The 25,418-nt window shown below is 40.6% G+C and overlaps 4 protein-coding genes across 9 annotated transcripts; 1 reads left to right on the top strand and 3 right to left on the bottom strand.

Annotated features, from left to right (window-relative positions):
- Window positions 1-637: 637 nt before the first annotated feature.
- LOC108120598 (uncharacterized) lies at window positions 638-8,285 on the bottom strand. Its single transcript, XM_070277029.1, has 3 exons — window positions 7,795-8,285; window positions 5,974-6,197; window positions 638-1,365 (listed from the first exon to the last, which is right to left on the bottom strand). The coding sequence occupies exon 3, from the start codon at window positions 1,355-1,357 to the stop codon at window positions 638-640; it is 720 nt and encodes a 239-aa protein (XP_070133130.1). The 5' UTR covers window positions 1,358-1,365; window positions 5,974-6,197; window positions 7,795-8,285.
- Window positions 1,677-4,619, bottom strand: Alp12 (Alkaline phosphatase 12). Its single transcript, XM_017234320.3, has 2 exons — window positions 4,494-4,619; window positions 1,677-3,904 (listed from the first exon to the last, which is right to left on the bottom strand). Exon 2 carries the CDS (start codon window positions 3,861-3,863, stop codon window positions 2,064-2,066), a length of 1,800 nt encoding a protein of 599 aa, XP_017089809.2. The 5' UTR covers window positions 3,864-3,904; window positions 4,494-4,619; the 3' UTR covers window positions 1,677-2,063.
- Pax (paxillin) lies at window positions 4,544-24,554 on the top strand. Of its 6 annotated transcripts, none has more exons than XM_043213913.2 (9): window positions 12,525-12,616; window positions 14,726-14,864; window positions 15,359-15,519; window positions 15,581-15,770; window positions 15,828-15,969; window positions 16,034-16,125; window positions 16,202-16,347; window positions 20,438-21,154; window positions 21,274-22,719. In XM_043213913.2, the coding sequence occupies exons 2-9, from the start codon at window positions 14,780-14,782 to the stop codon at window positions 21,364-21,366; spliced, it is 1,626 nt and encodes a 541-aa protein (XP_043069848.1). In that variant the 5' UTR covers window positions 12,525-12,616; window positions 14,726-14,779; the 3' UTR covers window positions 21,367-22,719. The 6 variants fall into 6 exon arrangements, with proteins under 6 accessions (XP_017089813.2, XP_017089811.2, XP_017089814.2 ...); XM_043213912.2 differs by lacking the exon at window positions 21,274-22,719 and adding an exon at window positions 23,966-24,554 and having other exon boundaries at window positions 12,538-12,618; XM_017234324.3 differs by lacking the exons at window positions 12,525-12,616; window positions 14,726-14,864; window positions 21,274-22,719 and adding exons at window positions 4,544-4,864; window positions 23,966-24,554.
- Lectin-galC1 (Galactose-specific C-type lectin) lies at window positions 9,423-10,127 on the bottom strand. The gene is made up of 2 exons (XM_017234333.3): window positions 10,009-10,127; window positions 9,423-9,944 (listed from the first exon to the last, which is right to left on the bottom strand). Exons 1-2 carry the CDS (start codon window positions 10,097-10,099, stop codon window positions 9,475-9,477), a joined length of 561 nt encoding a protein of 186 aa, XP_017089822.2. The 5' UTR covers window positions 10,100-10,127; the 3' UTR covers window positions 9,423-9,474.
- Window positions 24,555-25,418: the final 864 nt, after the last annotated feature.

Raw genomic sequence — 25,418 nt, 5'->3', positions numbered from 1 at the left:
ATTCATGCAAGAAAAGACGACTGTTCCACATGCAATCGGAGTCAGTCAAAGGCAGTGGAAATTCAAATTGCAATTTCGATCAATTAAATGCAAAGGGAATTAAAATGTCTGCACAGATATCTGAATAGGGGAGAATAATTGCAAACTAAATACTTTTTCTACTCCTCATAGAATTCTATTTTACAGGGCAAGCTATAGTCGCTTCCTTGGAATTTGATTTAAACCCTTTTTTGTGTAATTCCAGCATGATTAAGTATCCTTAGTTTTTGGCGCGAATATGACGGTTTCATATGAGGAGTTTCCGCTTCGCCAGCAACTAAAGGAGCAAGAAATCTAAATGATTAATGAACTTGGAGACATGTACCTGAATGTTTTTTAAACCCAATAAGTAAACTTTGGCTTTTTTTTAAGATTTACTTGAGTTTAAAAGTCTCAAGTTTTATCAACATTTTCATTAAATGGTAAAAGTTGTCTGTTATGGACATGTAAACTAACAGGTCTGTATTTAAAATATTAACAGTGCTGAAAAAGGCGCCAAGAATTCAAAAATATTTCTTTTATTTCGGGTTGAATTTAAAAAAAAAAAAAAGGCGAATTACTGCAGAGATTGAATGATTATAAAAAAGATATATTTGTTTTAGGGCAATTTATATAGTTCATCTTTAGTCCACTGGCCATATTGAAAGCCATCAAAGTTGGCCGGAGGACCGTAGGCTTCGACTTCATTTGTTTGCAGATTTCTTCGAAAGAAACTGATTTGTGGACACTGCTGGCTCAAATCCCACACATTAAGGTCCCACAGAGTAGTGAGGTGGACGAGTGTTAAAGATGGCATCCTGTCCAATATCTGAGGCTCCAATAAAGATTCCAAGTCCAAGTGAAACAGGGCGAGGGCCTGCAACTTATCTGCCGATTCCAAGAGTTCCGTTATCTGGTCATCGTTCACCTGACCTTGACGCAAGTCCAGAAAGGACAGAGATGGAATCACCTTTCTCACAGCTGCCACTATGTTGTGCGACCAATGGACATGGTCCAGCTTCAAAGCCCTCAGGCGGCGGGTCTCGGATGCTCCTTGGCAGAGGGGATTCAGATATTTAAGCACCTTCTTTTCCTGCGTGGAGTACCCCACATTGATGTGTAGGCTCCTTAACTGGCGGCCCAGTAATATCATAAGATTTTCATTGAACACTGGGGGCTCTCGCATGCTGAACATCAGGTCTCGGAATCGGTGTAGCTGCCTCTCAATGGCTTCATCAAATCGAATGTCTATCTCGGTATAGAGTGGCAGCAGATCTTCCATCTTAAGATTGGCAAAAATGAGATCCAGACAATCATCGTTCAGCTGCAGTAAATGCATTTTGTGGCCTAAAATTATACAAAATTTAAGAAATATTTAATAAAAACTAAAAGTTGGTAAGGTGCCTCACGAATGTTTCCAAAATACTAGCACTATTTTGCATGATTTTAACTTAACTTAAGATCCACAGTCTTAACTGCCTACCATGAATATTATTAGATAAGATTTTTATACAGATTTTAAGAAATCAAAACACAGTTTAATAGATCTCTTGTTTTTTTCAATTTAATTTCAGTTTATTCAAGTATTATAATAAGTATTTTATATATATGAGTAACAAGAATCAACATTTGGGAAAATCGGATTTGAGATTAGGGTATATTTTTTATTTATTTAATAAAGATATTACTTTATACTAGAGAAGAAAAATTAAGTACCAACACCCTTACAAATAAAGTGAAATAACCATACAAAGTAGAGGATTTTTTGGCAAGTGTATAGAGAACTAAAAATCTCAAATTATTCTTATAATTTTAAACTAATTCCTAAACTGACAAATCGATCACTTACAAAGATTTTATAAACTTTAAGAATTTAGAAAACCTTAAAAAAGTATTTTTTTATTAATTCTTTAGCATATTTTATTTATATTTTAAGTAAATGAACGCTTTGTTTCCAGAGCTTAATCCCTGAACTTCATTTTGGCAAGATGACTCCAATATTTTGAGGCACTACGATTTTTGATTCTGAGACAAATCCTATTCATCTACAAAGGCGTTAGCTCCGCCAAAGTCTCGGCTATGGAGCTGTCCCGGAATCTGCCGATTCGCAGGGCGTAGGATATAGCATGCGCCACGTAGCTCTGCTCGTGAACTCCGTGGAACAGGTAGGACATGGCTCCCTCGGCATGGATGGTGACATCCGAGCCGCCGTGGAGATTCTCGTCCGTATTGATGGCTGCCTGCTGGGTGTATTCCCAATCGGTGATGTCCTCCTCCGTTGGATTCTTTCGCTTCTGGGTTTCCGGGTCCACCTGAAAGCCCTGATAGCTGGTGCCGTAGGTGAGGGTGGTGTATGGGGTGTTCTCCGTCTTGGATTTACCAGCGAGACCCAGAATGCTGGCTCCTCTTTCAGGGTGTCCATTTATGGTTAGACTGTGCGAATGATCGGCCGTCACTATAACCAATGTCTCATCCAATCGGTCCGTGGACTTCAGAAAGTTCAGGGTGGACTCCACTGCCACATTGAGTTCCAGGACTTCGTGCAGCGCTTTCCGGGCTTTTCCTCTGTGGTGGGCCTGGTCAATCAATCCAGCCTCAACCACAAGCAGAAATCCCTTGTCACTATTGCCCAGGACCTCCATGGCTTTCAGGGTCATGTTGGATAAAGATGGCATTCCGGATTCACTGCGATCCCGCTCATGGTCGTACATGAGGTGTCCGTTCGCGAAAATCCCCAGTACGTAGTCGGTGTTTTCGCCATTGAGATTCCACAACTCCCGATTATTCTGCACCACGGCATGGGACACCCCTTCTGCCTCCTTGAGCTGCCGCCAATCCCGGATGAGATCGCGTCCGTCTGCGGATTTGCTAGCCCAGGTGTCCAGTGGATCGGCGGCGGAATCGGTGACGTTTGACACCAACATTTGCCGACCTCCCCCCATGATGACATTAATCCCCTGCCCCGTGGGCTTCTCTATCAGCTGACGAGCTATATCCATGCACCCCTGAGCCCGATCCTCCGGTTTCATTCCCGTCTCGCACTCCCATCGGCGATCGGGAACATGGGCGTAGAGTGCCGCCGGAGTGGCATGGGTGACCCGTGTGGTGGTTACAAATCCCGTTCGCATTCCGTCCACCTGGGCCCACTTTAGGATGGTCTGGACATGATGATCTTCGTCCTGGGAGGCTGTGCAGTTTCCCAGCGGAACATTGGCGTCGACTCCGCCCGTCTCGTAGTTGACTTTGACGCCGCCGAAGAGAGCCGTGGCCGTGGAGAAGGAATCCGGAACTTGCTTGTCGGCACAGTAGGTCTTCAGCAGTCCCATGTGCGGGAAGTTCTCCCAGGATAGGAGTCCTTCTTCCTTGAAGCCGTAGATTCGGGCAGCGGTCACTGTATTCGGACCCATGCCGTCACCCACAAAAAGAATCACATTCTTGGCACGACGTCGATTGAATTCCCGAGACACGGCCTTCTTTAGCTCGTTAATCCCCCGATCGTACCACTCCTGCTGTTCCTGGGGCAGCTTGACGGGCCAATAGCTAACGGTGTCCATGTCCCCCACATCGCCACTCTTGGCATAATGGACCACGAATCCGATGCACATGGCGGTGATCAGGAGGCACGAGAATATCACGGAGAAGATGAAAAATTTCGATGTGAACCATCTCTGAGGCTGCTCCGGAGCACCATGAAATCTGGAGTTCTCCGTGCTGTGGGCACTTCCAATTTCAATCTCATCCTTAGCACTGGAGTCCAGATTATTGAGCTGCACTTCGGCTATATCCGTGTCGCTTAGTTTTCTAAATTTGGAGCTGTTACCGGCCACATCACTTCTTTTCTCCATCTTGGAACGACTAGACTTGGACGGCCTTAGCCTTAACCAGACTGAAAATGCGAGATATATAGCAGATTGTTAACTAATCATTGTTTACTGCAGATAAAAGGCAATTTATGGACAGATAACGTAACTGGTTTATAATTTCAGACGTTTCAGATATTTTTTAAAAGAGGAGCCAGTTTTCTATAGTTTTCTATAATGTATGATCCATACATTTCTAAAAACAACAGTCTTCATTATAGATTTTAAAATATAATAAAGATTTAAATATAAACTAAAATTGCAAAGAAACAGAAAGCCCTTTTTGAAATTTTTGAAAAGCCCGCCAAATTTGAAATCTTAAAATGCAAGTTTCTTTTCTTGGGGATTAAAAATTAGTATTAATATTCAAATTTATATAAAAATACTTTCAAACCAGCTGCCACTATTTAAACTGATAATTCTATAATAATTTTAATTTAAAATAAAATAATTTTAAAAGGCTCATTTAATGTTGTTACTGCATTTGCGAACTAGTTCATCTACCGATAGCCCCATTTGACTAATATTTATCGATAACGAAACAGCTGTTTTAGGCTTCGTGTTTTGAAAGCTCTCCATATATATAAGCTTTTTTAGCGAATATTTAACACCAACCTTTTTTTTCTCTGTATTTGTTTATGGCCACCGCTCAGCTCCAAAATTAAAGTGATTCATATAAAACTCGTCTCCGGCTCTCGCCACACAAAAGCGAACGTCCCCAACAACTCGGCGATTCGTGGCCCCAACTCCGCGACAGAAAACTGTTTGCGTGGATTATGAAGATTTCGTTTTCAATTCGACGCCAATTGAACTAATCTACGCGTGTGCCCAGTGCCGAATAAAGAGAAAACTAAACTATCGGCCAGCGATTCGGTTGCGACTTGCTCTTCTTGGCAAAAGTTCTCATCACACATCCGCGTTCACATCCGCAGGCCAGCCGAAAAAAAACAAATACAACACCCGGAGCCGGAGCATGGACGACCTAGGTGAGTGGCCAGCTTTTCCGAACCGGAAAAACTTCCTCAAAACATTCCAGTACACACACTGGGTGGTGTGACGTAGGCAAACTTATGCTCCCCCTTCAAGGTCAGCCGCTAATTGGAGTTAATTAGTGTCTGGCAATGTCCGCTAGGTGGCGTTACTCAGTCAAGTCAGTCAGTTATTTGGCCACAGTGAACACTGGCATAACGACCTGTTTAGGACATTAATCATGGATCAGCGTAATGCCTCATGAATCCCAAGTACGCATCTTATCGCTACTTGAGAGTGTATTGTTATTTATTAATTGGGGAGGTGGCCTCACACTCCATTAAGTGCGATTTGCATTCCTTGCGTTTTTATGATTTATTTTCGAAATTCCGGGAAATCGAAGTCCATACTTCCTCTGTGAGATCATTCAGCAGTAGTGAGGGTGTGGCTACCGAGCTTCAAGCTCCAAGCTCCGCGCTCCCGAACCCTTGGATCTTTATTTTAGTCATCAGTCAGCGAAATAAAAGTGTATCTTGGTTTATTTTCTTTATGACACAATTCTTTGCTGTTTACAGTCTCTTTGCGTGTTCTTCTGAAATATCGTCTGATAAAGCCACCAATACTAATACGACACACGAGTATCTATGTGGCAGTCTTGTTTTCCTTTTTCTTTTTTTTCTGGTCAGACATTCTTCAGAAGTGACTAAAAAGGCCAGGTCACTCACACTCTCGAACCACTCCAGCTGACTTTTGCTCCACCTACGCACAGTGGGCAAAAGTGCACAAAATATGGCTAAACTGCAAGGTCACTTGCACTCATAAAATGTATCTCACAGATGCATCTATCTTTCGAGTTTATGAATGAAAGACCCAAACAGGAAGTGGGTACTCCAGTGGGGAGCTCTCTTAAATTGCTTCAATTTTATCCCCATTAGTGAGTGCGCCCACTGGACACGCAATGCCGATTGTGGTTCGTGTTGCGTGTGCGCACTGTAACAGCCGTTGACTGGCGATCTGTTGGGGATGAGCTTATGTTGAGATCGGCCATGTCGGGAGATAACGATTTTGTCGCGGAAAGAGTCTTAACAGTGGAACAAAGTTCATTTTTAAGAAGTTTAAAGATTACCTTTAGACTGCAACTTTTTAGAAGACTCCCACACACTGTATACACTTTCAAAACACAACACGAAACGCACGACAATCTGTATCTGCGCCTGGGCTTCCTTTTCCTTGTGCCTCCCACTTGCGGTTGAGATACTTTAGCCGCAGGCCGCAAACTCAAAATGAAAAGACACTCCAAAGACAGCCGAAAAGAAATCTGCTTTTACTTTGAATCTTTCTCTCGAGGCACTGAAACAAAAAAGGGGAAAGAATTAAAAATTAAAATAAATATTTATAAGAAAATAATAAAAAAGCTTTTGTTAAATATAAATCTAGAAACTTTATAATTTAATTTATATGATTAAAAATATACTCTTTTTTTTGAGTGTACTTTGTTTACTTGCTCTCCCTAAACTTAGAGCCTTGCTCTCTCTTATTCTCAGAGAGCACCTTCCAAAGAGACAGAGAGAGAGCTGGGCAGCAAACGCTCTTCTAGTGGAGCCCATGCTTTGGGTTCCCCTTTGGATTTCAGTCGTTGGCGACGCTTTTGATGAGACGCGGGCGCAGCTCGCGTGTAGTATCTCTTCGGTTCGGTGCTCCACTCTCCTGCGCCTCAGCGCCTGTGGAACAATAACAAAAATATGTGACAACAAGCTGCCAAAGTGCATGGAAAAGTGTCTAAAAAAAAAAATAGAAAATAGAAACAAAAAAAAAACGCAAAAGCTCTAAACTAACTTGGTGGAAAAATCGGTAGAACGGTGTTGGAGCGTGGGAAATTGTTTACTTCGTCTCTAGGAAAACTCAAAGAAAAAACTGGACAGACTGCAGATAGCACCAACGTTGGCAGATAACTGGAGATAAGCGGCAGAATGGAATGCGTTAAGATTAATGGATCCCAGGATTCCACTAATTCTTGGCAAATCTTTTCAGCAGCTTGTCTTAGAAAGACATTTTAATTTCCACTAATTATGGAACTAATTATCGGCCGACAAGACATCCCAGATAGATGAGGTATTTGCCCCGATCTGGCGGAGCTACGAAATTTTGGTTAGCCCCATTAATTTTTTCGTTTTTGGATTAAAGTCGTGGGCGGCACGATGAAAATTTGTTTTCTGTTTTTTTTCTGTTTTTATTTTGGAGGGGAAATGCTCGAAATATAACATACAACAATAACAACAAAGAAAAACAATTAAATTGTGCCCACTTAATCTATTAAAATTATGACATTTTTCACATATTTCAAGCACTCGAAACCGAATGCATTTCCATGAGTGCCAGGAGGGGGAGGGGGAAAGTATCTCGAGTTACGACAGCAAATGGGGGAAAAGCTGGAAAATGATGTAAACGGGTCTGTTGTTGTTTGTTGTTGGTTCTGACTTTGTCCAATTTACGAGAATGCACTTATGAGAATCGCTTTCGTTTTCCAATAAGTATCTCTCGGATACCAGCCGCGCATCTAACAGATACCACTCAGTGGCTTTCATTTGTTTACGACCCAACAGCTGTTGTCTTTTTCTATTATTTCCGTTTTGGGATGAGATCTCAAACCTCATGTTAGTCTCAGATACTTAGCACCTCGCTGGTTTTGCAGTGCAATGAGTTCATCGCTGAGTTTGAGCTTGAAATTCGACTGTTTAGCAGGTTTCTCTTCCTATGGGTAGCTTGTAGTGTTCTACAAACAGATTCTTATCTCCTCAGAAGTCATAAAATTTCAATTAGTGTGTTGTTCGATCTCAAGAGAGGGAGGTATGAGGCAATATTTCAAAACGAAGCTCGAACTTTTATTTTCTTTAAACTTCAAACATATATCAGTATAATTGAATCTAGTATTATTTTAACTACTTACCAATAGAGGCCCTCTATCTTATCTTGCCTACCCCTACTAGACAGTTTCTTAAAGGCATAAACTGGCCAAGTTTATGGCTGGCCTGGCTAAAGGCCACTCTATGAATCTTCTTAGCCACGCACTGCGTTTTCACCTTAGCAAGGTCAACAACACTCACTAATTCACACACATTTTATCTACTTTATAATAAAATATTTATATTGAGATCGTGGCGATCGGCCGACGCTCCGATAGCTTGGAATTTCCTTCGTGCCTCGGCGATGAAAATGCTTTTCAACCAAAATCGTGCCTTTGACTTTTAAATATACTATTAGGATGGGGTCTGTGGGGCCCCGACGTCATCCTATATGTGGACTGAGTAATGCCTCAGGTGTAGAGCTAAAATAATTTGCTTAAAATGAGAAGAGGGTCTGGAACGAAAGTGAGTTTTCTTTTCTTGTTTTGGCAACGATCTGCGGAAATCTTTCTTTTCCCCTATTTTCCGTATTTTCAATTAATTTCCCTCCATTTTCCTTAGACTGGGTCTCTCTCCCTTCATTAGACGACCGAAACGTCGCCTTTGATTTGTTAGAAAAGTTTTTCTTTTTTGTTTTTTTCTCATTTGGAGGTGTATTTTTAGTTGGCGATCATGGGTGTTGACGTAATTTGGCAACCTTGATTCCCCTTTCCTCCCCTCAGTATTCAGTATCAGTGTATGGTTCGTTTGGTTTTCGAGTTTTTAGTTTTTTTCAAAATTTATGTTTATTATTTTTTACCTTTTTTTTTGGACCAATGTGTCGTTATTTGTTTGAAACGTATGTTCATTTTGGTATTTTTATGAATCCATAAATCTGTCTTTATAGATCGTTTGGATCAACTTGATCTGGGCTAGTATATCTAAAGGCAATCGTAAATTTTGTTAGTTCCATAGATCATCCATTGGGTGAAGCCCACACGATCTGGACTCTGAGGGGAAGTCGAAGTAAATAATGTGGATGCTATGGATCTTTGGATCTAATTTATTAATCAGGTGTCTTAGCTTTTGATCTTCAGAGATCACTCCTAAAACTAGTCCATTTGATTAGTGATTTAATTAAAATGTATATACCTCATATTTAAATATATATACCTCCTTTAATCTCATAATACCCTATTTTGTCAGAGCCATTTAATATCGAATTCGAAATGCACTAAGCACTCCCCAGACAACATCAAGTCACTTGGACTTCCACTGGGGGGCAGGGAACATGTTTTTTTTTTGTTTTTTCTATGACGGAGGACTGGGGCAAACCCCTGATAGACAACCACAACATCGACAAACGAAAACATCTACTCTGACAGGCAAACAAAAAAACGACAAATCCGTCGTCGAGCCCCGAAAGGCCAAAAATAAAAATGCGCTTATAAATAATTCGAAATTCAAATGAAACTGTGTTCACCAGTAGCAGTGCAGCCATAACAACCAAATCAGAGGATTATTTATAAAAAATAAAATATTAATAGTTCAGTAACATTTTAATTAAATCGAAAAGTGGAAAAGTGAATCTCAGACTGAAAAAATGGATAGAACAATGTATGGAAAGATAGATCCAGGTGCCCGTCAGCCCTATCGCACGGTACGGAGTAAGGGTATCCAGCCAGGTTGTAAGTATTTTTGGATAATTATATTTTATTAAATCAGATATTAAGATATCTATAGATTTATTTCCAAACCACTATGGAAATGGTCTCCATTTTGGGGGCCTCGCAAATGTACTTGAAGAGGCTTTGGTTGTGGTTCGAACAAGGACGATCATTGAGCTCGTACTTCTGGGAATCAGGATATATAAAGCCCATGTGGATGCAGTGCTCTCGTTGGCCAGCATTGTCTGGCTGGTTGCGGGCCCATCGCAGGCTGTTCATATGCTTGCCACTCGAGAACCACCTGTGGCTTCCCGTTTGGGCCAAGTCGTTGCCCGAGGTCCAAAAGTTATCGTGGGCGGCATTGGACATCAGATAGCTGGACACGGCATCGAACTCGCCATCGGTTTCGAAAGTGACCAGCTCGGAGTCGAATTGTCGGCACTTTTCGTAGGCTTCGTACCAGTTGAGGGACTCTCTTCCAAAGTAGTAATAGCCACTGTTTATTTTTATAAAAGGTTCCGATTTAAGCTCCGCAGCAACAGCGTTGCCTGAGAATGGAGATTTTATTAATTTATATTGTTTATTTTGTATTATTTTTTATTTTTAAAATACCTTCATTGATTTGAATGGTGAACTTTTCATGGGCCCATCCTATCTTAGCACTTGCTAGTAAGAAAGTGAATAGAACCGTAGCTTTCAGCATTTTATTGAAGACTGATCGTGAAAACCAAGCTTCTGGGCAATATAAGTAATGGAATACTATACTCGGAGCTTATTATAAATGCTAATTTCTTTGCAAAAACAAGGCAGGTACTACTTTATTTAATTTAAATTACAATCGAGCTTAAAGGGCTGGCAAAACAATTAATTTAGACCTTAAATTTTAATATAAAAATAATGAAATAATAAATTTATAAAGAAAGGAAATAATAAAGACAGTTTTTTAAGGTTTTAAGTAGAATATTATGCATTAAATGTATTAAATTTATTTAATACAAATTTTACAAAAAATTGTAGCATACCTTTCAGCGTTAACTGAAAACCACTCATTGTTGCTTGGAATACAGCTCTCTTTTTGGCTTCTCTCTTAAATACATTACAAATATTTCAAATTCTTGCATAAAAATCGAGAAACTACATATCTAAGACTATAAAACTACATAAGAAACAGTCATTAAAGTTAACAGCAGCAACTGCAAAAGTAAACAATTGGGATCCGAGGAACTGAAAATGACGCAATCACCCACACTCGGATACAGTATCTGTGTGTTGATGTGCAAGGCATGTAAAGATACAAGATGTTTGGCTTTCTTTGCCAACTTTTACGTCTTCAAGAGGCTCGCCTGAAAGAAATTCTATAGATGTTTTAATACTTAGAGGTTTTATTAATTTTAAGAAATATTTTCTTATAAAATAAAAAAAGATTTGTAACTCTTTTTTTTTTAATTAAATTATTATATTTTAAATTACTATATTATAGCTTTTTACATAATTTTTTAAGTGTATTGGCTTTTGTTTACATCTGTCTTGGGGAGTACTGTTAATTGCACACACACCCAAAGAAACACCTTCGATTGCACCAGCCCCTGCAGCAGTGGAATCTCCAGTCAGTTTACGATTTGAATAATTTCGATTTCGATTCAGTTTACATTGCGCCGTTGAGCGGTCGTCATCGCATCTAACAAGTTATTTGAAATTAAACATGAAAATCGGTAAGCTTGAATCTGAGGAGCTCTGTGGGATTATCTGTCAGACGAATAGTCGCTGACCTTACTACGCGGTTCATTCATACGCGGATCATTAGATCATACGTAGTGGCCCATTGAGAGACGACTATCGCTTGTGGGCGTCAGTGGTTTTCATTCGATTCGAATCGTGTTCTATTTATTGCCAGACACGACACTTTGGCAACCAATACAGGCTAAGATCCGGCCATAATCCGTGTGGATAAAGTGCGTTTCGAAATGATAAAATAAACTATCCAAAAGATACTAAATCTAAAGATACTAGAGATAGAGAATAGACTAGAAAAAGATAGGGTTTTAAATACATCAGATTAAATCATATTCCTCATAGATTATGTTTTTTCATCTTATACTTATGGTAAGCAGTGTTCAGAGTTCAGATATACACCTGTCTAGATCTAGGCATTATGCAAGATATTCTAATTGCCGAGGTGAGCTCGGATCCCCTCAGGGAATCTCATATCCGATAGATTGATTACATTGGCGGTTGATCTCATAAGTGGGCTTGAAGAAACCCCAAGGAAGTGGAGGCTAGTGGGGGTCTGAAAGTGGAGGCTAGTGAGGGCCTGGAAGTGGAGTCTCGTGGGGCTAACCTTCCAATAAAAATCATACTTTATCTGCAAAGCATAACCCGTTTCCATGGCACTTGGCGTTGACACAGGTCGTGGCCATCTGGCCGATAGAACTGCTCACCTTTGAGTCTGAATAATTACTCGAACAAGAACGAATAAAACAATACACTTAATTCAACAAAAGCCATAACAATCTGTATCCATTTGTTGTTTTTATTGTACTGCCACTAATTTTAGTTTTTCTTTTCAAAGTCAAGTGATTCATTCATCTACCAAAAACAACAAAAAAAAGAAAACAACAAATAATTCATGAATAACATTCACACTCAAAATAGAGTGAAAAAGCCTATTGCCAGGTGGCGCCGCTATCTATGGGACGTGTTGGACGTATCTATGGACGTATCTATCTATCTATCTATGTTGTAAGTGTTTTGTAATTGAGCGGAAAGTGAGTGAGAGCATGAGTGGATATGATGTGAGTGTAAAAACAATGGTAGGCTTAGGTAATTTTTAAAAGTTAAAAACCTAGTTCTTATTAAAAGTTAAATATAATGTTTAAAAATGTTAGGTAAAGGTTTATAAAAAATATTTAATAATATATCAAAATAAATACTTTAAATATTTTAATATATTAGATAAATTATATACAAAAATGTAGAGTTTAAAAATATAAGTAAAAAAATATATACATAACTAGTACAGATTTTGTTTGATAAATGACCCACACCAACCACTGTGACAATGTTTGAGTGAAACGAAGGCGCCCAGCTTCAGCGACGTTTGTTGTCGGGCGTCTTGTTCAGTTGATTTTAAGATTTTGCCGAGCCAAAATAATATCTGCGGCCGCTGCTGTTCGTCTCTGAACATATTTGTTGATTCGCGGGTGTCGGTGTCTCTCTCAGTGTGTGTGTGTAGTGTGTTTGTAGTGTGCTTGTGAAGAATTTAATTAAGGCAGCCCCCAATCGATCAGCAATATCAACAACCAACAACAACAACCAACAACCAACAAACAAGACGCTGAAATGAAAATCGAAAGTGCTCCCAAAATGAGCTAAAAACCAAAAAATATGTAACAATGTCAACAACAACAACAAAGAAGAAGAAAAAGAGAGAAGGAGGGAGATCTGGCGAATTGCCTTTACCAGCTCTCACCCACGCTCTCCACCCACCCCTCCTCCAGTGGTTACCTTTCCCTCGCAGGCATTGCAGTTGTTGTCATTGCCATTGCAACAGCCTCTCTGGCCTCTCAGACCCACTGACTCTTTGTGGAACTCAGTTCAGGCCTCGAGTTCGACCCAGAGACACTCTTGATTAAGTGCAACTCCATCTGAATGGCCTGACAAACTGACAACTTTTATGGTGGCTCTTAATTGATTTTAATTGCATTTTAATCAAGCCAGATGCTTCTGCCATTGCATTCTATGAAACTAATGTCTTTTAAATGAATATTCCACAAGTATTCATCAAGCTAGGGGTATCTCAATAGAGAAAATATATATATTTCTATACAAGACAGGAATAGAAACCTCCTAAATACCTCAGAAATATTGTTAAAGCCAGAAAATATATATATTCCTATTCAAAACAGGAATAGAAACTTCCTAAACACCTCAGAAATATTGTTAAAGCCCTTAACTAACTCCCTTGATCCAAACCCCTATAAAAATAGATCCCAAATGATTTATAATATGTTTCCTTTTAATAATCCCTTGCCCCTTTTGGAAGATCATAAATATATCTCACTCCTCTATGAATTTCTTCTTCTTCTCCCGATGTTGACCCACTGAAGCGTGACGTTCTGATAACCCTGCCCTGTCCTATATATAGACTTCCCCAGACTTTCATGGAAATGGGAGTACAGACAGTACTACCCACATATGGTGGCAGTCTGAATGATGATTTTGCTCGTCAACCACATGTTCGATCTTTCAGTTTAGGACTATTTTTAAAAATATTGCGAAATAATTTGCCTGATTTTCATTCCCAATAATGCAGAATGTTCTCAAAACCTCTATATGTTATGAATTGGCTTGCCAAGTTGAATAAATCGCGTCACACCTTATTTTCCTTTATATAACTTAAAATTTTTGATTTTTCACTCAACGTGATGATGAGTGCTTTTCCCGGTTTTCCTCTCATTCTCTCTTTTTTGGCATTGGCCCAGTTACAGGTGTGCCTTTTCCTCGATTTTCCTCCCCAAAAAAAACACTACTTTATGATTTATTTCGAGCCTGATGGCTTAATCGCCTGCTGTCATGTCTTTTCCGTGTTTTAGTGATTGTTGTTGTTGTTTCAGTGGGTGGGTGGGTCACAGTGATGGCCTCAAGTGCTAGGGGGTGACAGGCCAAGATACACCACGGCATTAAAGATACTTTCGGCACACCTCAAAGTAACCTGGAAGGGTACTCCTCCTCCTCATATTTGATCATTTATATCCACTATTATTGTATTTTTTAACTTGTTTTGCTTTCAAAACGCCAAGAATGCAAACAAGAAATAATCTTAAAGCAAAAATGTACACTGAAAACAATTTTTAATAGATTAGATATTGATATAATAATTTATTTTTAAAGAAAAACCATCTCAGAAGCTTATAGTTATATTAAAGCTTAGACTATAATTATTTAATTAAAAATTAAAGTTAATTTCTCTCAGTGTATTGACTGGCAAATATTATGCCATCGCTCAGATGCTATATTTCATGACTTGGTGCGACTTTTAGCCCGTTCGACAAGTTCGTCCCACCTAAAACTGAATCAAAAATTGTCTATAGATGTTAGTGCCCCCCTGCCCACTATATCTCCCTCTGTGTTTGGCTAGTTTTGGACTGCAGTGTGGGTGTCGTTTTGGCCACGAATTGATTGAGTTTTCAGTGCTTTAATTTGGTCAGTTGGCAACTAAACTTTCGTATCGGAACTCTTTCTACTTGGATATCTCATAGTTGTTGTTGGTGGATGGTGTATTGCTGGTGGTTTTGGTCCAAAAAATATTTAACTAAACTGCCGTTTATAGAGGTCCAAACGAAACATTTCGATACCTTCGATTCTGGCCAAATAAGTGCGTGAAATGTCTTCGAAACTGATATCATCGTCGTTCCACAGTTCACCCCTCAACGACTGCTTTAAGGTGGGCGAGTTTGAGAGACGTTTGGGTAAGTTTTGAATGAAACAAGTGGCTGGCTATAGTGGGTGTTTATAGGGTTATTTTGTGTAGGAATAGTGTCAAGTTCAAGTGTAAATTGGCTGCAACATTAGCAGTTAGCAGTTAAGATTTGGATAGCCCCCCACAAGCTTTTAATATCAACCACTAGCCCCCCACTAGCCGAGACTTCAACCACAACCAAGATCATTGGGCCAAGAAGAGAGAAAACAAACAAAACGTTATCAGAACTTTTGTGCCACCAAGATATGTGTGTCACTGGCTACGGAATGGGTTCTCTGTTCAGTTATCAAAAGGCTATGCGTCAGAGGTGCAGTGACAAGTGCCTGAAGTTAGGAATTTGAAAAGAAAATACCTAAGGAAGTCCGGAAGAAGAATGGCCAACTATGGGGACTACGACAATTTGGGTAGAGAAGGCCTACTAGTGGAATCACCTAAAACTATCTTAATAATATTATTAATATATGAATTATTCTTCCCTTACAGATGCTCTCCTAGCTGATCTGCAGAACAGTGTGCCAGGCCATCCACAGCCACCTCAGCCACAATATGGCACCGTCCAGCCCAAGTCACAACCCTTGCAGCAGCAATATGTGGACAACACCCCCGGATATGGAAGCTTGAGGGGCAAGGCACAGCCTCAGTTGGTAAGTGAACCCCAAACCCTTAACCTTAATCATTATATTAACTAAACTGTATTATTCTTAGTATCAGGAGCACTACAACGTGGAGACTCGATCACCTACGGCGGGAGATTACAATGGCTCCTCGGCTATTCCCAGTTACGCCAATCAGGGATCCCTGCCACGCCAGACTGCCGGTAACTCGGGACTCTCGGAGTTGGACTCTCTGTTGCAGGACTTGCAAAATGCTCGTTACAATGGATCAGACAAAAAGGGTAAGCCAGAGGAGGTTTATCTTAAAGATTACAGAATAAATATTCAATTCTTTATAGAAGTCGATGTGCCCGTCAACTACAGCACTCCAGTCTCTAAGTACAACACCTACAACAGCTATGCCACCGTGGAGGAGCGTCCCACCGTGGACAGCCTGCTGAATGAGCTAGACAATGCCCACATCTATGCCGTGCCCAATGGGTAAGCTAATAAATAAATCCTCCGACTTGTCCGAAGATTAATCTGGAATCTGTGTATTCAACAGATCGGCACACAAATCACCGACGCCGGGACGCCATGTCACCATCACGGTGCGTGAAACCAAGACGGAGAAGCTAACAGGTCCCGATGGTCCAGGTACATATTTACTGATCAGACATCCAATCCTCCCGAGGAATGTTTACTCACTTGTGTTTGTTTTGTGGTTTTCCAGTTGGCACGGTGGAGGAGCAGATAGTGCAGCAGAAGGACTCGTACACTCCGAATCATGCTGTTCCGGGTCAACAGGTTCACCAGGCATACACGTCCCAGGCCACCAAGGAGTTGGATGACCTGATGGCATCCCTATCCGATTTTAAGGTGAGTTTTTGGAGAGAAGAGGGTAGTAGGTCCTAATAAAAAGAGGGGCATTTAAAAGATAATTTTGATGAATATATGTACTTGAACATAAGACTCTGATATGCCTCTCAGACTCTGTTCTCTTAGAAACCCTAAGATATGGAATTCCGATCTAAAAATTGTATAAAGGTCTTCACAACTGTGATAAGAGATGTAGTCACTGGAAGAATTTCTTAAGATAAACTAAATAAATAGTTTAAGAATGCCCTTGGCTTCAAGTTTGATTAGCTTGTGAGATAATAATACAGACATAATCTTTAGTTTCCCTACTTCCCTACTAAAACAATGGGAGCATTCTTCTTAATTAATTAGTATTAGGTGCCAGAATCAGACTCAGATGGGGTCCATGTTTAATCAACCTCTGTTCTTTTATTTTCTTGATAAATATTTAAACATCCCATAGATTTTTATTCCCTTGAATGAATGACTTAGTTTTCTTTCCTGAGATTATTTCCCATTTAAACTATCAGAGTTGTTGGTTTAAGTTTAATCTATTATTATACCTCATTTGTTAATAATTTGGTTGCAAATGCTAGAAATGTTTTCACTTTTTCACCTGTCGGAGCGTCACGCTCACTTTGAACAGCATCCGATCGACTTGGATGAGGTCGTAGGCTTTGTACCTTTACACCTGCCACAGCCCCTGGTCGGCACTTTCCGGCACTTTTCTATTATCCGCCTGGGTATTTTTAGCAGCCGACACCTCAACGCTCGGCAGTTGGTAATAAAAACCATAAAATGAACAGATTTATCATCGCAAATCGTGTGACGCATGTCAACCGAGCGAATCTAATGACAGTCTCGATCTCCCCTCGGTCCATGCCCAGGTCCATGTCCCTGTCCCTTCGATGGTCCGGATGAGGTCTTGACTTTGACATCCGCCAGCGTGCTGCGAAGGTGAACCGTGCTGGGTATATTTTTATGGGCCACATAAATCGGTCGGGCTAATGAAGTCCGATTATGGGAGCATTTCGGCGATTTATTGCACACGGCGCCAAAGCTTCCCACTTACATATCCAAGGTCTACAAAGCCTACAAAATCTATAATCCGGCTATAACTTTCTCATTAAGTCATCAATCAAATTGGATGGCAATCGAGTAAACAAAATACTCATTTTATTGTCCGTACATACAAAATAATATTGTTTCCGCTCATCTGGATTAGCCTGGTTTCCTCTCACATGGCTGACATTTGTTTTTAGAACTTTCTGACATCTTGAACGGTACGCCTATGGGGATGATGTATTTCAGCAGATGTCTTTTGCATCTTATTCGGTCTATATTGTATCTTATTTTGCTTTTTATGAGCTGCAGTCCAACTGCTCCTTTCCCTCATTTCGATGGATCTGGGTCAAGGCTGGAGGGAAGTTTCCTGTCTCGCTGGTGGCCCGGGTTAATGGAAAACATCAATCATGTGAAGTGAAATAAAGGGATTTTGTTTAAAAAATATATTCCTTAAAATTAAAATAAAAATAAATCTTAATCTAGACAGTTGGCTAAGCAAAAGCATTTAAATGATATTTTACTGCCTTAGAGGCGGTGATTTACTGGCCATATACATATATCATTATAGTGACACTTAGTATCTTTGTATCTGAGAGAGAAACTATTCTGTAGCCCTGCAGAATCTCCTCGACTTGTCATCAAAGAATGCAGCCAATTGGCAGTTTGTCACTTTGCTATTCCACTCGCATTAATTAATTAATAATTATCAAGTGGAAAATATTTGTATTATTTTCTTTTTCTTGGCAATCGATGCGATGGTCGTGCAATCTGGCAGACACTCGAGTGCCGGATTTTTGAGTAAATTGCAATTCAATGTCATTGACGAATGGCAGGCATGCACATAAGAAACTCATGTATATGAGAGGTCGGGCCTGTTAATTATTTAATATCATTTTCAATTTTCTGCCACTCGTAGAGCGGACAGGGGGGGACCGTGTCCGTGACTTTTGTTGATATGATAAATATGAAAATTAAATAGGAAAGCCTCTCAGGCCATCTCCTTCTAAATGCTTCGGTGTGTGTCTGCGCAAAAAAAAAAAATAATATTATATTCGGATATAAACAATATTGCACACGGCACGTAGGATTTTCCCAGCGCTTTTCCAACCCACATACAGTCGGCCGCCCCCCACTTCCGCCCTCTGGCCTCTATCCTTAACCCCCACCCCCTTCAACCCCCCCCCACCCTGTCGTGTCTTGCTATAGTTTTTCATTGCAAATCATTTGCATGGCTATTTTTGAAAGCGTTTTTTATTTTTTATTTTATTTTCTTTCATTTCTACAACCATATAGTAGCCCCAACGATCTCTATATGGGATGGTGTATGGGGTATATTCTTGTTTGGCCTTTCATTGCCATCATCTGCTGTTCAAAACCGCATTCAAATTTAAATCTTCCCGCCACTGATCGAGATTTCCTCCATGGAGGCAGCTTCCTGTTCCCCCCCAAGCTCCACATCCTTGTTTATTGGCCACAACTGGAAGCGTGTGCCAAACACGCTCATGCACTTTTTATGGGGAAATCCTGTCCGCCGGCCGCTCGACGTCGATTTTTATACTCCACGCCAGGCGACCATCTTCACGGTTCCATTCTGTGCTCTGGGTTTGGGTCTTAAAATAGCCAAAAAGATAATATTGAATAGGAGGAACACGCTGAACGCTAACGCTGAAGCCAATGGCAATCGGCGTGGCGTTAGGAGGCAGGAGCGGAGTTCCTGGTGACGGCAGTTGGGCGGCCCAGGAGGGGGAACCGAAAAAAATACCCCTGACTCATTTTATAAGAAAACCTCTAGCAAACATGAAAATTTGTATTAAAAATTTAAGAATTCTTTGCCAATTAAAAGGTCTTTAAATCAACATAATCACGAGATAGGGTATAATTCCTATATATGCAATTATTAAGTACTTAAAAAAATATATGATACCATTAACTGAAGTATATAAAAAATTAATTAATTTTATTTTTTATTAAAAATGGATAAATTTGTCACTCTGAGTATAAACATAGATTTTATGATCAGAGATCTATAAAGAATTTGGCAAAAATGTAAATATTATATAAAATACATAAATTATATATATAATTTATAGAAATATTTTGGAATATCAAAAAAAATTATTTGACAAGGACTTATTATTAATTTATCATGCTTTTGAATGAAGCTTACAAATTTAAGAAAGATTTAAAAGAAAAACTTTTTAAAAATTAGAATACAAAATTTCCAGGATCAGAAAATTATATAAAATAAATCAAATAAAGATCAGATAGATTATGTGGATAAACTAAAACATGTATAAGAGTAAGGCACTTTTTAACATGCAATATCAAAAAAATTGAACAATCTTAGAAATATTCACTTGAATTAGGGGGCTCCTAATTTCCCACCCTAATGTGGGCTGAACCTGCCCCTGCCAAAATGTTAGGACGCTCAATTAGGCTTCTACTTAGTAGAGCCGAAGCAGGCAGAACAGAACGCAATGGGCCCAATGAAAAAGCAAAGTTTATGAAAGAAAATTGAATATTGAAATGGAGACTCGACAGACAAGATCGACGCACACACAGACAGACAGAGCCGTGAATCTGCCGACCGAGGCGGTGGCCGGAGGAGAATCCCCAACCCCTGGCCACCGCCCACCGCCCACTCGCCTCCCTGCGCCCCCTCGCTGGCCAGTATTTTTGGCAATGAACGAAAACTACGTCAACGTTAAAGAAAATTCTGTGGCTATGAGGAGAGCGTCGTGCGCAACGAGGCCCACACAGAGACAGAGACAGAGACGGGGCACACATAGATACAAACGCACACAGTGGCGTATGTATGGGGCAGGAGAATCTGTGCAAAGAGGAAGAAAAACATTATTTTTGATATTTTGGTATTTTTTTTTTTTTTTGTGGCGGCGGCTAAAAGCAAAAGTTTTTGTACTGGCGCTGGCACAACTTTTGATTCAGTCGCGGCAGGCACATCGACGTAAGATCACAGAACGCAGAACTGTACAGAGATTTCAGGATCGAAGGAACTAATTGGAGAATTACTCTTAACCATTCGCAGGTCAGCAACGGAAGCAACGGTATCGGCAACGGAAACGGAACCGGACCAGGAACAGGAACAGGCAACCACCACTCCCAGCAACACTCATCGACGCTGCAACACCAAACGGTGACCGACTACGCCAGACCGAACAAGGGCAGCCAACAGGCACATCTCACCCAGACGATCGAGGAGACGACCATCGTCGAGGACAGTCGCGAGGATCAGTTGGATTCTATGCTAGGAAACCTACAGGCCAATATGAGTCGCCAAGGAGTCAACACTGTACAGAAGGGCTGCTGCAATGCCTGCGAGAAGCCGATCGTCGGCCAGGTGATCACCGCCCTGGGCAAGACCTGGCATCCGGAGCACTTTACGTGCAACCACTGCAGCCAGGAGCTGGGCACCCGCAACTTCTTTGAACGCGACGGCTTCCCCTACTGCGAGCCCGACTACCACAATCTGTTTAGCCCACGGTGTGCCTACTGCAACGGCGCCATCCTGGACAAGTGCGTCACGGCGCTGGACAAGACCTGGCACACGGAGCACTTCTTCTGCGCCCAGTGCGGCCAGCAGTTCGGCGAGGAGGGCTTCCATGAGCGCGACGGCAAGCCCTACTGCCGCAACGACTACTTTGAGATGTTTGCCCCGAAGTGCAATGGCTGCAACCGGGCCATCATGGAGAACTACATCTCGGCGCTGAACTCGCAGTGGCATCCCGACTGCTTTGTCTGCAGGGTAGGTTTATGATCTTACTAGGTTTATGATCTCTCTAGAATACTTTATTCATTTTATATATATTTGGTTTCTTTGACCTCAACCTTAACCTTTCTGGTGTGACCTTTTTGTTACTTTAGGACTGCAAGAAGGCCGTGCGCGGCAAATCCTTCTATGCCATGGAGGGCAAGCCCGTCTGTCCACAGTGCGTGGGCGTCGATGAGGAGGAATAAGGCGAGAGACAGCATCCTCACTGGCATCAGCAGCAGCATCACCAAAAACTTGTTGCTGAAGTTCAGCAGCCAAACGAAAATAGACCCGGGTGGTGGTGGCAGCTTTAGATACATTTTTGTATCTAGCTGCGTGCCACTTTTTATTTTTTTATAATCAGCATCATGAGAGGAGACTAGCGGGCAAAAAAACCAAAAAAAATTAACTAAACAGCTGCCCGCCGTCCGTCTTGGTCTATTTTCGTTGCGGGTCTAGGAGCAACAGGCACAACAGCAACAGCAACACACAGCAGCAACAGCAACACCAACAGCAGCCACCCCCAGTCCCAGTTAGAACCCCCCAGCTGGCCCACCCCCTTTTTCTTTGGAAAGGGGGGCAGGCGCCGCTGGAGAAATGATTTTGAAACCCTCTATGATGGTCTTTGCCCCTATAAAGCCCCTGACCCGGCCCCCAAAAAACTGACTTGTTGAACTTTTCTATGCAATTTTGTAGGCTTAAGTTAATAGGTACTTTTTAAATTTTAATTCATTTATAAAAATGAGCAACAATATTGTAATTTGTTTTTGTAAATAAAATTTTAATAATTACATATTAAAAAAAAAAACACAAAAAAAAATAAACAAAAAAAAACAAGAAAGAAAAAAGGGGAAAGAAAAGTTGTAAGAGCTTATAACTTTTCAAGGTGACGGTGACCCTCAGACACCGCCCACCACCCGCCACCCACGATGCTGGCAGGCAGACCTCGTGTCAAGGTCAGTGTCAGTGCGCTGGCCTTGACATACGATTCAGCTCCTGTCACACCCCCGCTATTTCTTTCTTGTTGTCATTGTTGTTGCTAAACAAATTACAATATTGTGGAATAGATTTCGATTAGCGCGAGCAATTAATTTACTAGTTGAGACTATTTTCGTTGCTGACGTTCTAGTCGGCATTATAGACTACATATAGTATGCTCTGCTCGACCATATATCTGTCTATATTAGACGTAGGATTCGCACTGTTTATTGCCTAGACTTAATGGGAATCCCAGGGTGTTAATTGGATTGATTAGCTAAACTAGATTCTTCAGAAGATTAATGACTGCAAGTATTTCCAAAATATATTATCCAAAAATAGAGCACAAATTGCACTAAATATATATACTTCTATATAGAATAGAATTCCTCCGATTGATTGAAGAAAGTTCGTGCCACATACTCGAGTTGTATTTTTAGTTCGCACCGATATTGATTATTTGATTTTTCGTTATTGTTGCCATGCTCCACTTATGGGGGCAAGAGCACTCTCACAATAATCAAAGAGGAAAATTTTGTTAAAATTTTTAAGGGAAATACATGCACCTGTTGTTTATGGAATGATTGATTTGTTATGAGGAGGTGAAAACCGAAAATAGTTCTTTCCCCCGTATGCACATATCAAGTTCTCAATGGTCCTTCTCTCCATGGCCCGATTTTTGTTTGCCGCCTCGATGATATCCTCCTCCGTCACCACCCCTTTCTTTATCACTGCCCCCGCCCCTGGGCATGCCCTGGCCATTCCCAATTGGAACTTGGCCAAAAGCGTGCGCAAAATGTTATTGTCTTAAGACAATTGTTGCTGTTGCTGTTGAAATGTTTTTCCAAAAAACCAGAAAATAAAATGGGATTAAAACAAATGTCTTTGGCCGGATCTCTCCTCCGTATATTTATCATATTTAAATTTCTGCGTTTCTAGTGTTTTTCAAATGTTAAAATTTTTTCGTTGTCAATTAGCCCGAAAAACAGAGCCCAAGCACAGTGGGCCCAGGGTACCGGCCAGGTCCATCCGACACTTTTGAGTTTGTCAAAATTCTAATTAGGTTTTTCAGGTCAGGCGTAAAATTTCTCACAACAAATATGATGTTGACGACTCTTGATCGGTTTGCTGGCCGGTCATGCTATATGGCAACTAATTTATGGTCGTAATTAGCCTCAGACGGCGACTGCAGAAACCATTTGGCCCACAATACATCATCCTCATACCTCTAATATGTTTTCATATCCCATAAACACATATTTGCACGAATGTCAAGTGCCAAGATATTGTTTGTAGTTTTCATCTAATGGCGCAGTAACCGATTTATTCTGTCATACTCTGTATTTAAATAGTATTTTATTGGAAATTTCACAAAAAGTGAAAGCTTAGGGGTCAGAATGAGAATTGGGGAAGATATAGCCATCACTGTGGGCCATATAGGGAAAAACCCCATTTTCTAGGGATCCCATCACGAAAAATGGACAAAAAATCTAAAAAATATTTTAGGATTAGGATTTTGATGCAGAACGGTGGGGAATCCATCTAGAAATCGTTTAAGGTACTCCGCTTAAGAATCGGATGAGAATTGGGGAAGATATAGCCATCACAGTGGGCCATATAGGGGAAAGAACCAATATCCTTTAGCTGCCATATAACTGAACTATTGGAAATAACATACTGTCGTTTTTTTGAAGATAAAAAGTTGGAAGTTGCTACAGATTCTTCCTTTCTAGTTTTTTAAATGTTATATTAAATTAAATTATATTAAAATATGAAATCTGAAATATAATAGAAGGTTAATATAATTTTATTTCCTTTTATTTACAGGACTGTCGGCAGCCATTCCAGGGTGGCTCTTTCTTTGACCACGAGGGACTGCCCTATTGCGAGACCCACTACCACGCGAAGCGCGGCTCCTTGTGCGCCGGATGCTCCAAACCGATCACCGGACGCTGCATTACGGCCATGTTCAAGAAATTCCATCCGGAACACTTCGTCTGCGCCTTCTGCTTGAAGCAACTGAACAAGGGAACGTTCAAGGAGCAAAAGGACAAGCCATACTGCCACACCTGTTTCGACAAGATATTCGGTTGAATTCGCAGCTGCCAAAACTCTAGTTACGGATATAATACTGTTTTTTATACGATCTACGACTCCCCTTTGTACCAACACGCCGCCAATGCCCCCATACACACATACTTACCGTGCATCTGTGCTTTTTATAACCAAGTCAAATTAGTAATTTAATTAACGTCGATCGAACAGGCTACGATGAAAATAATAAAATGGCAATCGTAACCAATTAGCGGACACTAATCCTAATCAAATTACATTACATATGTTGGTCACTTTGATATTGCTTCTCGTTTGAAAAGAAAAAGACCGCAAAATGATAAATAAATCAAATATGAGAAAGCCTCGTGTTGTTTTATATTTTTGAGGGTGGGGCTCTTTTTGATTTATTATTTCAGCACAAGGTCGTTATTGTTGACAGTTTAAATATCAAAAAATATGAGGTCTACAATTTTTTGAAGAATATTTCAAAATAAATGGCCTAGAGGAAAAAAATATTCTGGAAATTGTCCTTTTTTGGGCCAAAAGATGCGAGGTGAAAATTTCATAGCATACGCACAGGCGCAAGCAGGATGCGTTCTCTTTAGCTTGAATATCTAAATTAGAAAAGAATTAAAAATTATGGAAAAATATTAATTAATAAATTTAAATATTAATTTGATATTTAAAATTTATTAAGTTTTTATTTTCAATATTTTAAACCCTAACAAAAGCCTAATAAACATTGAAATCAAGTAAAACATTGTCTTGACTCCCCTGTTAAGTTAACAGAGCTCTGTTAGCCGCAGCTCTCTTAGCCATACCTCCAGTATCTTGTATCTGTATCTTGTTTGCACAAAAACATCCCACAGCCCGCTCATGGCCGGTCTCTCTCACTCTTTTTTTCGTATCTTTCGGATGCGGTGAGTCTGGCAGCAATGAGAACCGATGCCGGCCGGTTGGCACAGCCACTTGACATTGAACATCATGGGGGCCAGAGGAAGAGCTAACCAGCGTGCTGGCCAGCATGCTCTCATCGACCTGTTCCGCCCCCCACCCACAGACACCCGCTACATCCCTCCATCCCTCTGAGCGAGAGTGCGAGGTTAGCCCCTATGAAACACGGTAGGGTTCCATTTTACACTGAAGAAAATAATTAGAATTCTCAGGAGAAGAATTAGGGACTTAAGGGAAGGTATGGATTTACGAAAAATTATAAACAGGAATT

Source organism: Drosophila bipectinata, chromosome 2L (assembly GCF_030179905.1).
Source record: "Drosophila bipectinata strain 14024-0381.07 chromosome 2L, DbipHiC1v2, whole genome shotgun sequence".
In the NCBI taxonomy this organism is placed as follows: Eukaryota; Metazoa; Arthropoda; class Insecta; order Diptera; family Drosophilidae; genus Drosophila; species Drosophila bipectinata.
This window is presented reverse-complemented; position numbering and strand designations above follow the sequence as displayed.

Coding starts and splice junctions, on each gene's coding strand:
- LOC108120598 (XM_070277029.1), bottom strand. CDS start 1,357: ATGCATTTACTGCAGCTGAACGATGATTGTCTGGATCTCATTTTTGCC.
- Alp12 (XM_017234320.3), bottom strand. CDS start 3,863: ATGGAGAAAAGAAGTGATGTGGCCGGTAACAGCTCCAAATTTAGAAAA.
- Pax (XM_017234322.3), top strand. CDS start 9,333: ATGGATAGAACAATGTATGGAAAGATAGATCCAGGTGCCCGTCAGCCC. Junction 15,970..16,033: donor ATCTATGCCGTGCCCAATGG/GTAAGCTAATAA, acceptor TGTATTCAACAG/ATCGGCACACAAATCACCGA. Junction 16,126..16,201: donor AACAGGTCCCGATGGTCCAG/GTACATATTTAC, acceptor GTGGTTTTCCAG/TTGGCACGGTGGAGGAGCAG.
- Lectin-galC1 (XM_017234333.3), bottom strand. CDS start 10,099: ATGCTGAAAGCTACGGTTCTATTCACTTTCTTACTAGCAAGTGCTAAG. Junction 9,945..10,008: donor CACCATTCAAATCAATGAAG/GTATTTTAAAAA, acceptor CTCCATTCTCAG/GCAACGCTGTTGCTGCGGAG.